Source organism: Cololabis saira, chromosome 3 (assembly GCF_033807715.1).
Source record: "Cololabis saira isolate AMF1-May2022 chromosome 3, fColSai1.1, whole genome shotgun sequence".
Classification (NCBI taxonomy): Eukaryota; Metazoa; Chordata; class Actinopteri; order Beloniformes; family Belonidae; genus Cololabis; species Cololabis saira.
In genome coordinates, this window is record NC_084589.1 from 49,170,800 (window position 1) to 49,185,684 (window position 14,885).

At 39.7% G+C, this 14,885-nt stretch overlaps 2 protein-coding genes across 2 annotated transcripts in view; both read right to left on the minus strand.

Annotated features, from left to right (window-relative positions):
* Positions 1-3,286: 3,286 nt before the first annotated feature.
* On the minus strand, positions 3,287-4,132 carry LOC133440462 (zinc finger protein 239-like; the record flags this gene model as incomplete). The annotated part of the gene is made up of 1 exon (XM_061717721.1): positions 3,287-4,132. A coding segment is annotated over one exon (846 nt), but the record flags the coding sequence as incomplete, so codon positions are not given.
* Positions 4,133-13,675: 9,543 nt separating this feature from the next.
* LOC133440745 (zinc finger protein 845-like) overlaps positions 13,676-14,885 on the minus strand; it is a gene marked incomplete at its 5' end in the record, with an annotated part of 28,901 nt that continues 27,691 nt past the window's right edge. Inside the window, one exon of the mRNA XM_061718060.1 lies at positions 13,676-14,809. Within this exon, the coding sequence (XP_061574044.1) occupies positions 13,676-14,809 (1,134 nt within the window). The remainder of the gene's footprint in view (positions 14,810-14,885) is intronic.

The following is a 14,885-nucleotide window of genomic DNA, read 5'->3' on the forward strand; positions in this document are numbered from 1 at the left end:
GTGTGTGTGTGTGTGTGTGTGTGTGTGTGTGTGTGTGTGTGTGTGTGTGTGTGTGTGTGTGTGTGTGTTTGTGTGTGTAATAAACCAAACAAAGCTCTACCTGAAGTGTATCTATAGTGGGGGAGGGGGGGGAGCGACCCCTCCACCCGCGAGACCAGAGGCCGACACGGAAGAGCCCGGAACCCAGGCCACCGGCAAACCCACAAAGGGGAGAAGTAGGAGGGAGGCAACCCACCACCTGCGAGGCCAGGAGGCAGGACCAGTAAAGCCGGCCCTGGTAAGACACCTGTGCTCCCCCACCGGCCATCCAGTAGACGGGGGCCGGCCCTCCGAGCCGGGCCAGGGCCCCACCGTACCTCCACGGGCGCCGCCGGAGCCCCCAGACGGAGGGGGAAACGGTCCAACATCCCCCCATTCATACTGACAACATAAGACATAGGCACCTGGGAATGGTGCCCCCCCGCCGCCACGCCCGCCTGTGCACCCCCCGGTCAGGGGAGGCCTGGTCCCCGGACCCAATAGGTTCTATTTCAATGTCTCCCAGGTGACCTAATATACATACCTTGGGGCACACTGGGATTCTGTAGTTGATCCATGTGGATAAATCCTCACAAGTCTCCTTCCAGAACCTCTGTCCCGGTGTACAGAACCATAAAGCATGGATATAATTATCAGGAGTGTTCTCTGTGGACTGTGAACAAATATTAGAGGTGACAAAGCCCATCTGGAACATCCTTTGTCCAGTAAAGTGTATTCTATGAAGAACTTTGTACTGTATAAGTTGTAAGTTTGGGTTTTTAGTCATAGTAAACGTATTTAAGCATATTTGTGACCAAGAAAACTGGTCGGTATTAAGAGAGAGATCCGCCTCCCACTTAGAGATCGGGAGAGAGACTGAATCGTCCAGTTTAGACACTAACCTGTAGAGTTTTGATAACAACTTTGAAGTACTTAGATTCAATAAATCTATTATTTTAGCAGGAAGTTGTAAGTTTAATTGACTAATTTTGTATGTTTTATTTATTATGGCCTTAAGTTATTGATACTCTAAAAATGTATTCCTGCTAACTCCGTATTGAACAATAAGTGTATTGAAAGGTACAAACTGTCCTCCTACAATTACGTGCTGTAAATACCGTATTCCTTGATCTCTCGATTGAACGAAGTTAACCACCTTTTTATCATTTTTCACGATGTCTGGGTTGTTCCATATGGGTGTACGGTCACATGGAAAAGGTGAAATTTTAGCTACTTTAAGAAATTCCCACCAAGCTGATAAAGTTGTGCTGATATTAATGCTTTTAAAACATTGATGATGTTTGATACTTTGACTAATAAATGGTAACTCTGAGATTTCTAGTTCGTTGCAAAACACTTGCCCTGAGTCCAGCCATTGACTATCTAAAGGATGATCTTTTGACCATTTTACAACATACTGTAATTTATTGGCAAGGAAGTAATACTGAAAATTAGGTAACTCTAAACCTCCATATTCTTTAGATTTTTGCAATGTCTTTAAACTAATACGTGGAGTTTTATCTTTCCACAGAAATTTTGAAACACCTGAGTCCAACGATTTAAACCAGGAAAGAGGGGGTTTGCATGGTATCATTGAGAAAAAATAATTTACTTTTGGTAAGACCATCATTTTAATGGTGGCTATTCTACCCATGAGTGAAATGGGGAGAGAGCTCCATCTGGAAAGATCATCTTCTATTTTCTTTATAAGCTGAACATGATTTAATTTTATTAACTCTGACAGCCTAGGGGATATGTTTATGCCTAAATATCTAATGTTCCCTGATTGTAATTGAGTATTAGTTATATTCCTAAAATTGCAGTTAACACACAAAACAGTGGATTTAGACCAGTTAATAGAATAGTCAGACAGAGATGAAAATCCCTCTATAAGTGCAATTGTCTGTGATAGTGAAGATCGTGAGTTCTGGAGGAAGAGGAGTACGTCATCCGCATAAAGACTTATTTTGTGCTCTAATATTTTGCATTGTACACCTTTAATATTTGGATTTTGTCTAATAGCTGCCACTAAAGGTTCAATAAATATTGCAAATAATGAGGGAGATCATTGATCATTTGTCCTTACACGTGCCTTGGGCGTGTAAGGACAACTTTCCTCTTGTTGATGCACTAAAGTCTTTTTTTATTTGTATTTTTATTATTATTACGATAGATTGTTCACTCTTGGGTTTATGCTGAGCTTTTATAACTCACCACCAGGGGGCACTGCTGCTCTTTCTATATATGGAGAGTGTAATATCCCAGAATTACAAACAATAAAATAATTTATCCATCTAAAATGAAAACTTAATTACATTTTCATGATTATTTCTGACTAAATATGAGTTGAGGTAAAAAGACATTTACTTCTAAACGGATGTCTGATATAAAAGGGTTCAATCCAAAGTGTGTCCTCTTCCTGGAATCTGATCCCGATGATCCTCCCTCTTCTTCCTGCTCTCCAACCTGCAGATCTGCAGCTTCAACACGGATCTCAACATCAGCTTTAGAAGAAATCATGTGTCAGACGAGTTGTAAATCTAGTACAACTTGATTTTATACATGTGATTCAATAATATTGTTAATTTTATATTTAAATAATATGAAAAACGTACACAAATATGTTGTAATTTATAGTTACAATAACAGCATGGATCATTTGAATAAGATTGTTTTGACTTAGTTTGTCCCATGAATTATCACGATAATCTGATGTATGTGCAGCTCAGATTTTAAACTGTATAAAGCCTTTTACAGTTTTCAGTGAACTATGTATAACATCACAATATATAACCTCTGAACGGAGTAGATGGAGAGAATTTAACAACATGGAGCTGCAGATTAACTTTACAAAGAGAATGTGAGTGAAGAAGAAACAATCGGGAAAAAGGACGTGTGAGAGAGGCTTTGTAGATTATCGAAATAAACTGTGACGTTTAAAGAAACTTCAGCACACACTAACAGCTCTTTATTTGCACCGGGGAGACGGCAAGTTACCAACAGCAACAAATAATACGATTTTAAGAAGGAACAGGGATTCAAACAAACTCAATGCAGAACTTTAAAAAAAAGTACACCACCACATCGTTCCCTCTGCGTCAAGTTGACGGAGAAGCATAAATCTGTGTTGAACCTGCAACCCTTGTGGGGAGGGGATTAGGATCATCAGCCACAGGAGGTGGTGGTTGGACTTCTGCGGGTTCTTCTTCTGTTGGTCAGACAGTAGTGGACATCTGCCCCCGGAGGACGACAACATGAACTTCATTTGTCACGAGTCACCAGACTTCTCCTCCGGGTGATTTTTCATGTGATTCAGCAATATACTTTTGCGGCTAAAACCTTTGTTGCACATCTCGCACAAATATCGCTTCTCACCCGTGTGCGTGTCTATGTGGCGTTTAAGATCCGATAATGTAGTAAAGGTTTTGCTGCAGGTGTTGCACAGGTACGGCCTTTCACCGGTGTGGATCCTCGAGTGAATCACCAGGCAGGAACGTTGCGTGAAACCTTTTCCACATGTTTTGCAGATGTAGGGCTTCTCGCCCGAGTGTGTAGTTATGTGGCGTTTAAGATGTGATGAATTAGTAAAGGTTTTGTTGCAGGTGTTGCACAGGTACGGCCTTTCACCGTTGTGGATCCTCGAGTGAACCACCAAGGTGGAAAGTTGCATGTAACTCTTTCCACATGTTTTGCAGATGTAGGGCTTCTCGCCCGTGTGCGTGGTCATGTGGCGTTTAAGAATTGATGATTGAGTAAAGGTTTTTCCGCAGGTGTTGCACAGGTGCGGCCTTTCGCCAGTGTGGGTCCTCGAGTGAATCACCAGGTTGGAACGTTTTGTGTAACCTTTTCCACATGTTTTGCAGATGTAGGGCTTTTCGCCCGTGTGCGTGGTCATGTGGCGCTTAAGAGCTGATAAATTAGTAAAGGTTTTGCTGCAGGTGTTGCACAGGTACGGCTTTTCACCAGTGTGGATTCTCGAGTGAACCACCAGGCTGGAATTTTGCCTGTAACATTTTCCACATGTTTTGCAGACGTAGAGCTTCTCACCCATGTGGATCATTTTATGCTTGTTGAATGTTGATGATTTTCTAAACGATTTTCCGCAGGTGTTGCACAAGTACCTTTCGCCAGTGTGGATCTTCATGTGATCCATTAAAATACTACGTTTATTAAACTCCTTCCTGCCAGTGCTGCAAGAAAACGCCTTCTTCCCAGTGTGGGTCCTGGTCAGCTTTGATTTACAGTTGCTGTCTGAAGGGACAGCAGCATCTTCGTGGTCACTGTGTCGTCTCATTGGCTCCGGATCTGCAGTTTTACTGGAGTCTGAGCATAAACTTTCAGTCCCTTCCTCATCTTTGTTTTGAGCTTCAGGAGAAGTGTGCAACAGCAGCTGGCCACAGTTTGGTCCTGGTTCACCATTTTCAATTTTCACAACAGCGACATTGACCAATGAGACATCCACCTCTACGTCCTCGTGTTTCATCTCCTGACCGCTGGAGTCTTCCTCCAGTTCTGTGGTCTGTGGATGCCCTGGTTCCTCCTGGTCCGGGCTGCAGCTCCTCTCCAGGTTATCCAGGTGCTGGTCACTGAAAACCCCGTCCTCCTCCACCTTACAAACATTTTCTTGTGGGAGTTCTGGAATTACAAAAAGGGACAAAAAGATAGGATTTTAACAAGTCAAAAGTGCTTCCCAGTGTTGATTGTTTGGTTGTATTTGTGAGGTTTAAACTTTGTCCTGAATCTTCGGTCTTCCCCTTCATCTATGTAGTTATTTGAAAACAAGTGCATTACTCTGTGTGACCATTAGGTGGCACTGTGACTGTACTCTTGTGTTACTGCGTTGGTATCGAGACAGTTGAAGAATAAAGTTGTTGTTCTAGAAATGAAATGGCTTCTCAAAGATCCTGGAGAAATTGGTCTATAACAGAATGATGAAACATTTGCAGGACTGTAATATACTGTATAAACACCAATATGGATTTAGGAAAAATCATTCTACAGAAATGGCTATAATTCAATTGGTTGATAAAATTCACACTGCAATCAATAATAATGAATACGCTTTGGGAATCTTTCTTGATTTATCCAAAGCTTTTGACACAGTTAATTTTGATATTCTTCTTCAAAAATTACTACACTATGAATTTGCTGGAATCATTCGTGTGTGGGTTTTCAATTATATTCATAACCGTTAGTAATTTGTCATCATTGACCGTAAATCATCAGAGAGGGCCGCCTTAAAATGCGGGGTTCCGCAGGGGTCTATACTAGGGCCCCTGTTATTTTTGATTCATATAAATGATTTGGCCGCAGCCTTGTCCTCCTTGTTTCCTGTACTTTTTGCCGATGATACAAACATATTTATTTCACATAATGATTTTTCATCTGTAATGGGAAAGGCCAACCATGATTTACAAAACATTTCAAAATGGTTTAAAAGGCATTTATGTTTATGTTCATGTTCTGGATCTCTGGAAAGCTTCTAGAGACATCATCTGTTGTATTAAACGCTATATAAATAAAAATTGAATTAAAATTAACAAACTATCACTGAATATAAAAAATCTAATTTTATTATATTTGCATCAAAAAATAAAATATATGATAAATCTAACACCGGTCTGTCTATAGGAGATGACCCGCTTACCCAGGTTACATCAACAACCTTCCTTGGTGTAATTATCCATGAAAGTTTAAGCTGGAAAAACCACATCAACCATGTCTGTAAAAAATATCTAAATCTATTGGTATTATTGGCAAATTCCGTAGTTTGGTGAATGAAAATTGTCTCCCAACTCTTTATTATAGCTTGATATATCCATATCTCATTTACTGTAATAGTATTTGGGGAGCTAGCTACAACACACATCTTCATAAACTTCATATGTTACAAAAAAGATTCTGCAGGATTGCCACACACAGTAATTGGTCTGCTCATTCTGCCCCTCTTTTCAAACAACTCAATATTTTACCCAACTTTAAGTTAAATACATATCAAACCTGCAATTTTATTTTCAAAGTATTGTTCCTGCCAGTTTCATTTTCTTTGCCATATAAAGATTTTTTCAGTACAACAGTGATATGCACCATTTTAATACAAGACAGGCTAATCATTTAAATCTCCTGAAGTTCCGTACTGGTTTGTGTCAGTTCTCCATGAGATACAGTTATGGAACACCTACAGCAATCTCGTCTACCTCTACTTCATTCAATCATTTCAAACAGAAGCTCAGGACACATTTAATTGATCAGATTACCTAATGATATTTCTAGATGTGTTATTTTTTTCTTTAATCATGTAGAAACCATGTATTCTATTCATGCTGCTGTTTATTTGCTTTGTCTTTGTTTTTAGACTGCAATCATGTATTCAGCCTAGCACATTACCAATCTCTCTTTTACATTTGTATGTTACTTGTTCTGTTTTTATACTGTGCTGAATTAATGAATAAAAATAAAAAAAATCTAAACGGAGCCAGTGTGATCTGCATCTTTTCTACTAAATAAAGGATTAAGTTTAAAGTCTGAAATATCAGTCTGGTCCAGAGTCTGAATGGACCATGAAAGGCAGCACCACTCTTATCCCCCCTGGCATGAAATGTGATTTCTATGTTCTGTTTCAGATATATAATATGTAAACTTGTTTTTTGTGAAATAAAGTAAACATAAAGAAAACAAAGCAGGAACAACAATGTGCAGCATGTGCATATGGAACTGTGGAGACTCTGTGGAACAGTTTGGAGCTGGAAATGAAAATGTACTAACATAAATCTGTTTAAAAAGAGATACAAAAAATGATTTATAAACAGGTATATGGAAGAGGAAATGGGGTAACGAGTGTGAGAAACAAATAAAATAGGGAAAAATGGTATATTATACTTGCTTAAGATATGTTTAGATATTTATGTGGATATTTATGTAGTATATATTATATGTTGAGAGGGATAGTTATAATTATGTAATATATGTTATATATTTATTAGGTATGTAGCATATATATATTTATAGGGATATGTATGTAGTTATATAGTGTATATTTATATACATTTATAAAAAAATTTGATTTTCTATATATTGATATAATATTCATGTAATATTTATATTTTCTATATACTTATAAGGATAATTATGTGGTAATAGGCATGTTTTACATAGTATTTATATAGACTATATTTATATGGATATTGTGTAGATATAATAATAGCAATAATGTAAATTCATAGAGTTATAAAGGGGTAGGAACTAGGAAAAAGTGTAGACTTCTTCCTACTCCTTTTTTCCAACATATGTGAATATGAAGATTTAACTGTTTATTTTTTATATACATGTTCGAAATAAAAATTCATTAATTCATTCATTCATTGATTCATTCATTGATAAAGTGTGAAATATGAGTCTGGTCCAGAGTGTGAATGGAGCATGAAAGGCAGCACCAAGTAAACAGAACAACAAGTTAGTTCGGGATGTTTCCGAATCCCACATCAGCAGCTGCTTGAGCTGGGGAGTTTCCCATTTAGTTGGTTTGCTTCATCACCACGGCTTTTAACTGGAAACAAAGGGATGTTGTAGGAGTCATACTCATGTGTTCATTCATTCAACTTTCCAGGGTTACGTACCGACTCTGTGGAGTCTGATTTCAGGTTTCCAGGCGAGGTCCAACAGTCTGCGCTGACGGTCGAGCTCTTCTTCATACTCCAAGATGCTTTTTTCAAACACTGACAATATTTCTACAGCAGCTGCTGTTAGTCGCTGACCGATAAACTCTCTCAGATGATTCACCTTAGACATTGTTGAAGAGGAAAAAGAAAGGAAACAACAGAACCGTCCTCTCCTTCTTCTTCTCTAGGTTTAATGGCGGATCACAACCAACGTTATTAGGTTCTACCGCCACCTGCTGTACCGGAGTGTGTAACATTAGGATCATTATTACACCAGGTTACAGTCTAACTTAAGGGGGGGAAAAAGGAAATACCTAAATAAAATAAGATAATCACATTTAAATCTTATTATCTATCCCTGCATCTTTAAGAAAGACAAGGATTTCCTTATAACAATCCCTCATCACCTCACTCCTCCCTAATAACCTACTAAACTCCATTCCCGTCCCAGCTCGTACATCCTGTCTCTTAAAGCGTTCCTTTCTACCTCATACTTGCCACATTTAAGAATCACATGCTCTACATTCTCTGTGACATCACACTCATCACATTTATCACACACGGACTTTGACATTAAATACAGAGTTGATTTTAAACTAGTATGACCTAATCTTAATCTAGAAATGATGACTTCCTCTCTCCTACACTTTCCTTTGAAAACCTTCACATTAATCAGAGGTGTCAAGTAACGAAGTACAAATACTTTGTTACCTTACTTAAGTAGAAGTTTTGGTTATCTATACTTCACTGGAGTAATTATTTTTCAGACGACTTTTTACTTTTACTCCTTACATTTTCACACAATTATCTGTACTTTTTACTCCTTACATTTTAAAAACAGCCTCGTTACTCTATTTCATTTCGGCCTTTAAATAAAAACTATCCAGTTAAATTGCTCCATCCGGATAGAGTGAATTTGGTTGTGGTTGTTTCAGATGTTCTTGTCCAGTTTTGTTCTTACATCCGTTCCCTCAGATTCCTGCAACTAAACTTGGATGTACATTCCAATAAAGGTTAGGATAAATGATAACATGCCTCTGAAGTTTGACTTTTTGCACCATTACAATACTTATAGGCAACTATTCATCATATCTCCTGCTCTCTGAAACACATGTTAATGCTCAATAGTACACATATATGCTTCTTTAATATATTTTACATTATACTAAGATGCATTAATTTTCAATGGCTTTTGTCCTTAATGGCTTTTTTCCCCCTTATATTACTTTTACTTTTATACTTTAAGTAGTTTTGAAACCAATACTTTTATACTTTTACTTGAGTAAAAAACTTGAGTCGATACTTCAACTTCTACAGGAGTATTTTTAAACTCTAGTATCTATACTTCTACCTGAGTAATGAAGGTGAATACTGAAGACACCTCTGACATTAATTGACTTCTGTATGTTATAAAAATGTCTCCCTTTTACACCGTTAATAATAATAATAATACATTTTATTTGAAGGCGCCTTTCTGAACACTCAAGGTCGCCGTACAATAGTTAAAAACAGTGTAACACAATAATAAAAGCTAGGGGGTAAACAAATACTCATAAAAAAAAAACCACAACAACGACACAACGACACAGTGCAGGTGGGGTCAGAGGGAGAAGGCAGTTCTGAACAGGTGGGTTTTCAGTTTGGATTTGAAGTGAGGGAGTGAGGTGGTGTTCCTGAGATCCGTTGTCCCACACCTTCTGCCATGAATCCCTCACTGACTTTCTAATTCATGATTTTGCTTCACCTTTACCAAAAGGAATTTCCATAATTACCTCACTACTCAATTTCAATGCTCTTTTAGCAATATTGTCTGCTTTCTCATTGCCATCAACACCCATGTGGGCAGGAACCCAACAAAACTGCACAGTAATTCCAGTTCTGCATAACCTCCACAACACCATTAATATTTCCAACACTAGATCTTCTCTTGTTGTTTTATTTGAAGTCAAACTCTGAAGGGCTGCAGTGGAGTCTGAACAAATGACATAGTTCCTTCTCGCAGTTACAGTAAGTATTTCATTTACCAACAAAAGTAATTAAAACAAAATGCATACAACATTCTTTTCATCACTGGTTTACTACGACTTCTGTCATTTAGCAGACGCTTTTATCCAAAGTGATTTACATCTGAGAAAACAACACAAGCAAGAAGGTTTAGAAGGAGTTTTATTTTTTCTGACACAACGAGAGCTGACGCAATTTATATGATAAGCTTCTGATTGTTAATATCAATATATAAAATAAAAATATTTTTATTTGTCATAAAGCGTTTATGATTTTAAGAAACTTTTATTGCAATGGGCTTCAACATAATACACATGGTAAGTCTTTGAGACATTAAAACATTTAAATATCAAACTGATCAAACTATCAAGCTGATTTTGGTGTGAAATATATAGATATACAAGACACATTTAAAGCTGCAGTTTCCAACATTTAACCACTAGAGGGAATAAAGATCCCAAACTAACCCCCAAACTCAGAATGACGGTTCATTCCTGCATGAATCACCCACAGGTTTTCTGCAGGGGTTTGAAGCCTCTTTTTCCTCGTATTGTGGCAGGTTGGAATTATATAAAGCAAGAAGTTTAATGTGTAATTAGTGGCGTGGGCTTTTGATTGGCATTAATTTGTCCAACCTGTAAATAAATACTTTTTCTAAGATCTTAGAAAATGTTGGGAGTAAAGAATCAGGCCTGTAATTAGTGAATTGGTGTCTGTCTCCAGTTCTGTACAGTGGGATGACTTTTGCAGTTTTTATTTTTTTTTGTAAATCTCACAGTTCTGAGTGACTGATTACAGCTGTATGTCAGTTAACAATCCATCAATAACCTTTTTGACTATTGTCATATCACCACAGTCAGTTGACACCTTGTTTTTACGTTTACTTACAATATCTATGATTTCTCTCTCCTCCACAGCTGTGAGAAACATTGAATCTGGATTTCTACTTATTAATTTTTCCTTCCATCCATCAGCTGATCCAGGATCACACATTTTTCTGCCAGCTTTGGTCCAACACTCACAAAATACCTGTTAAAATGATTAACCACCTCATTCATATTATTAATGACTTCATCGTTATTGGTTAAATATTGTGGATAATTAGTCTGTCTTGAACTTTTACGTTATTTTTAGTGCTTATTCATGGAGAAACATTTTCATTAAACCTTCTCCAGAGACCAACAGAGCAGATCATCTTTTTTTAACCCACATCAACTCCATGGTTCCTGACACAGTGGATTCCTATCAGTTTTCCTACCGTGCCAACAGATCAGTGGATGAAGCGATGGCTTCGGCTTCACTTCACCTTCCAACACCTGGACAGGATGAACACCTATGCACGGCTTCTGTCCCTGGATGTGTCATTTGATGAAGCCAAGACCAGTGAAATAACAAACTGGATCAAAATGACGTGATTGAGGAAGTTGAGGATAAAGGACAAAAGTGCATCTCCACTTTTCAACTTCATTTGATGACATTTCTCTTTCCACATTGTTTTCTGAGCTAAATGCTGGTTGTACTGATCACGCTGTACCAATAATCTGCGTCACTGACAACTTTCCTCTTGTTGATGCACTAAAGTCTTTTTTTATTTGTGTTTTTATTATTATTACGATAGATTGTTCACTCTTGGGTTTATGTTGAGCTTTTATAACTCACCACCAGGGGGCACTGCTGCTCTTTCTACATATGGAGAGTGTAATATTCCAGAATTATAAACAATAAAATAATTCATCCATCTAAAATGAAAACTTAATTACATTTTTCATGATTATTTCTGACTAAATATGAGTTGAGGTAAAAAGACATTTACTTCTAAACGGATGTCTGATATAAAAGGTTAAATCCAAAGTCTGTCCTCTTCCTGGAATCTGATCCCGATGATCCTCCCTCTTCTTCCTGCTCTCCAACCTGCAGATCTGCAGCTTCAACACGGATCTCAACATCAGCTTTAGAAGAAATCATGTGTCAGACGAGTTGTAAATCTAGTACAACTTAATAATAATAATAATACATTTTATTTATATAGCGCTTTTCAGGGCACTCAAAGACGCTTTACATTACAACAAAACACAAATACAAATTACAATTACACAGGACAGTACATAAGGACACAACATGAGACAGGACATTAATCACACATTAAAAGCAGTTCTGTAAAGGTGGGTTTTGAGATGGGATTTGAATGCTGGGAGGTCTGTACAGTCACGGATGTTTTTGGGGAGGGAGTTCCAGAGGGTGGGTGCAGCGATGGAGAAGGCCCTGTCGCCCCAGGTCCGGTGCTTGGTTCTGACTGGAAGGGACAGGAGGTTGGCGTCAGAGGAGCGGAGGCTGCGGGAGGGAGTGTAGCGGTGGAGCAGGTCGGTGAGGTAGCAGGGGGCCTGGTTGTGGAGGGCTTTGTGGGTGAGGAGAAGGATTTTGAAGTGGATCCATTGAGGGATGGGGAGCCAGTGGAGCTTCTGGAGGACTGAGGTGATGTGATCTCTGGAGCGGGTGTGGGTGAGCAGGCGGGCGGCAGAGTTTTGAATGTATTGGAGTTTATTGAGGACCTTGGAAGTTGAACCGTAGAGGATGCTGTTGCAGTAGTCGAGTCTTGAGGTGATGAAGGCGTGGATCAAGGTTTCAGCGGTAGAGAAGGAGAGTGATGGACGGAGACGGGCAATGTTTTTGAGGTGGAAGAAAGCAGTCCTTGTGATGTGGTTGACATGGTGTTGGAAGGAGAGGTTGTTGTCCAGGATAACGCCGAGGTTGCGGATGTGAGTGGAGGGAGACAGAATGGAGTTGTCCATGGTGAGGGTGAAGTTGTGAGCGGTTTTGGTGAGGGATTTTGGGCCGATGATGAGCATGTCCGATTTGTTGCAGTTGAGTTGGAGGAAGTTCGAGTGCATCCATGATTTTATCTCAGTGAGGCAGTTGGTCAGAGTAGAGTGGGTTGCAGAGGTGAGGGATTTGGTGGAGATGTACAGTTGGACGTCGTCGGCGTAGCAGTGGAAGTGGAGGCGGTGGCGGCGGATGATGTTGCCAAGGGGGAGCATGTAGAGGATGAAGAGCAGAGGACCAAGCACCGAACCCTGGGGGACGCCTTGTGACAGAGGGGCAGTGGAGGAGGAGCAGTTGTTGATGCTGATGAATTGATGTCTGTTGGTGAGATAGGATTTTAACCAGGAGAGGGCGGATCCGGTGATGTAGAGAGATGATTCCAACTTAATTTTATATATGTGATAAAATAATATTGTTAATTTCATATTATTTAAATAATATGAAAAACGTACACAAATATGTTGTAACTTATTGTTACAATAACACAGCATGGATCATTTGAATTACATTGTTTTGACTTTGAGTTTTTCCCCATGAATTATCACGATAATCTGATGTACGCGCAGCTCAGATTTTAAAATGTATAAAGCCTTTTACAGTTTTCAGCGAACTATGTATAACATCACAATATATAACCTCTGAACTGAGTAGATGGAGAGAGTTTAACAACATGGAGCTGCAGATTAACTTTACAAAGAGATAGTGAGTGAAGAAGAAACAGACGGGAAAGAGGACGTGTGAGAGAAGCTTTGTAGATGAACGAAATAAACTGTCACGTTTAAAGAAACTTCAGCAAATACTAACAGCTCTTTATTTGCACCGTGGAGACGGCAAGTTACCAACAGCAACAAATAACGATTTTAAGAAGGAACAGGGATTCAAACAAACTCAATGCAGAACTTAAAAAAAAAAAAATACACAACCACATCGTTCTCTCTGCGTCAAGTTGATGGAGAAGCAAAAATCCGGGTTGAACCTGCAACCCTTGTGGGGAGGGGATTAGGCTCATCAGCCACAGGAGGTGGTGGTTGGACTTCTGCAGGTTCTTCTTCTGTGGGTCAGACAGGAGTGGACAGCGGCCCCCGGAGGACGACAACATGAACTTCATTTGTCACGAGTCACCAGACTTCTCCTCCGGGTGATTTTTCATGTGACTCAGCAAATCAATTCTGCGGCTAAAACCTTTGTTGCACATCTTGCACTAATATCACTTCTCGCCCCGTGTGTGTGGTTATGTGGCTTTTAAGATCTGATAATCTAGTAAAGGTTTTGCTGCAGGTGTTGCACACGAACGGCCTTTCACCAGTGTGGGTCCTCGAGTGAATCACCAGGTTGGAACGTTGCGTGTAACTTTTTCCACATGTTTTGCAGATGTAGGGCTTCTCGCCCGTGTGCGTGTACATGTGGCTTTTAAGATTTGATAATGTAGTAAAGGTTTTGTTGCAGGTGTTGCACAGGTACGGCTTTTCGCCACTGTGGGTCCTCGAGTGAATCACTAGGTGGGAACGTTCTCTGTAACTTTTTCCACATGTTTTGCAGATGTAGGGCTTCTCGCCCGTGTGCGTGTACATGTGGCTTTTAAGATTTGATAATGTAGTAAAGGTTTTGTTGCAGGTGTTGCACAGGTACGGCTTTTCGCCACTGTGGATCCTCGAGTGAACCACCAGGTGGGAACGTTCTCTGTAACTTTTTCCACATGTTTTGCAGATGTAGGGCTTCTCGCCCGTGTGCATGGTTATGTGGCTTTTAAGATGTGATGATTTAGTAAAGGTTTTGCTGCAAGTGTTGCACACGAACGGCCTTTCGCCAGTGTGGATCTTCATGTGATCCATTAAAATACTTCTTTTACTGAACTCTTTCCTGCAAGTGCTGCAAGAAAACGCCTTCTTCCCCGTGTGGGTCCTGGTCAGCTTTGATTTACAGTTGCTGTCTGACGGGACAGCAGCATCTTCGTGGTCACCGTGTCGTCTCATTGGCTCCTGATCTGCAGTTTTACTGGAGTCTGAGCGTAAACTTTCAGTCCCTTCCTCATCTTTGTTTTGAGCTTCAGGAGAAGTGTGCAACAGCAGCTGGCCACAGTTTGGTCCTGGTTCACCATTTTCAACTTTCACATCAGCGACATTGACCAATGAGACATCCACCTCTACGTCCTCTTGCTTAATCTCCTGACCGCTGGAGTCTTCCTCCAGTTCTGTAGTCTGTGGATGCCCTGGTTCCTCCTGGTCCAGGCTGCAGCTCCTCTCCAGGTTATCCAGGTGCTGGTCACTGAAAACCCCGTCCTCCTCCACCTTACAAACATTTTCTTGTGGGAGTTCTGGAATTACAAAAAGGGACAAAAAGATAGGATTTTAACAAGTCAAAAGTGCTTCCCAGTGTTGATTGTTT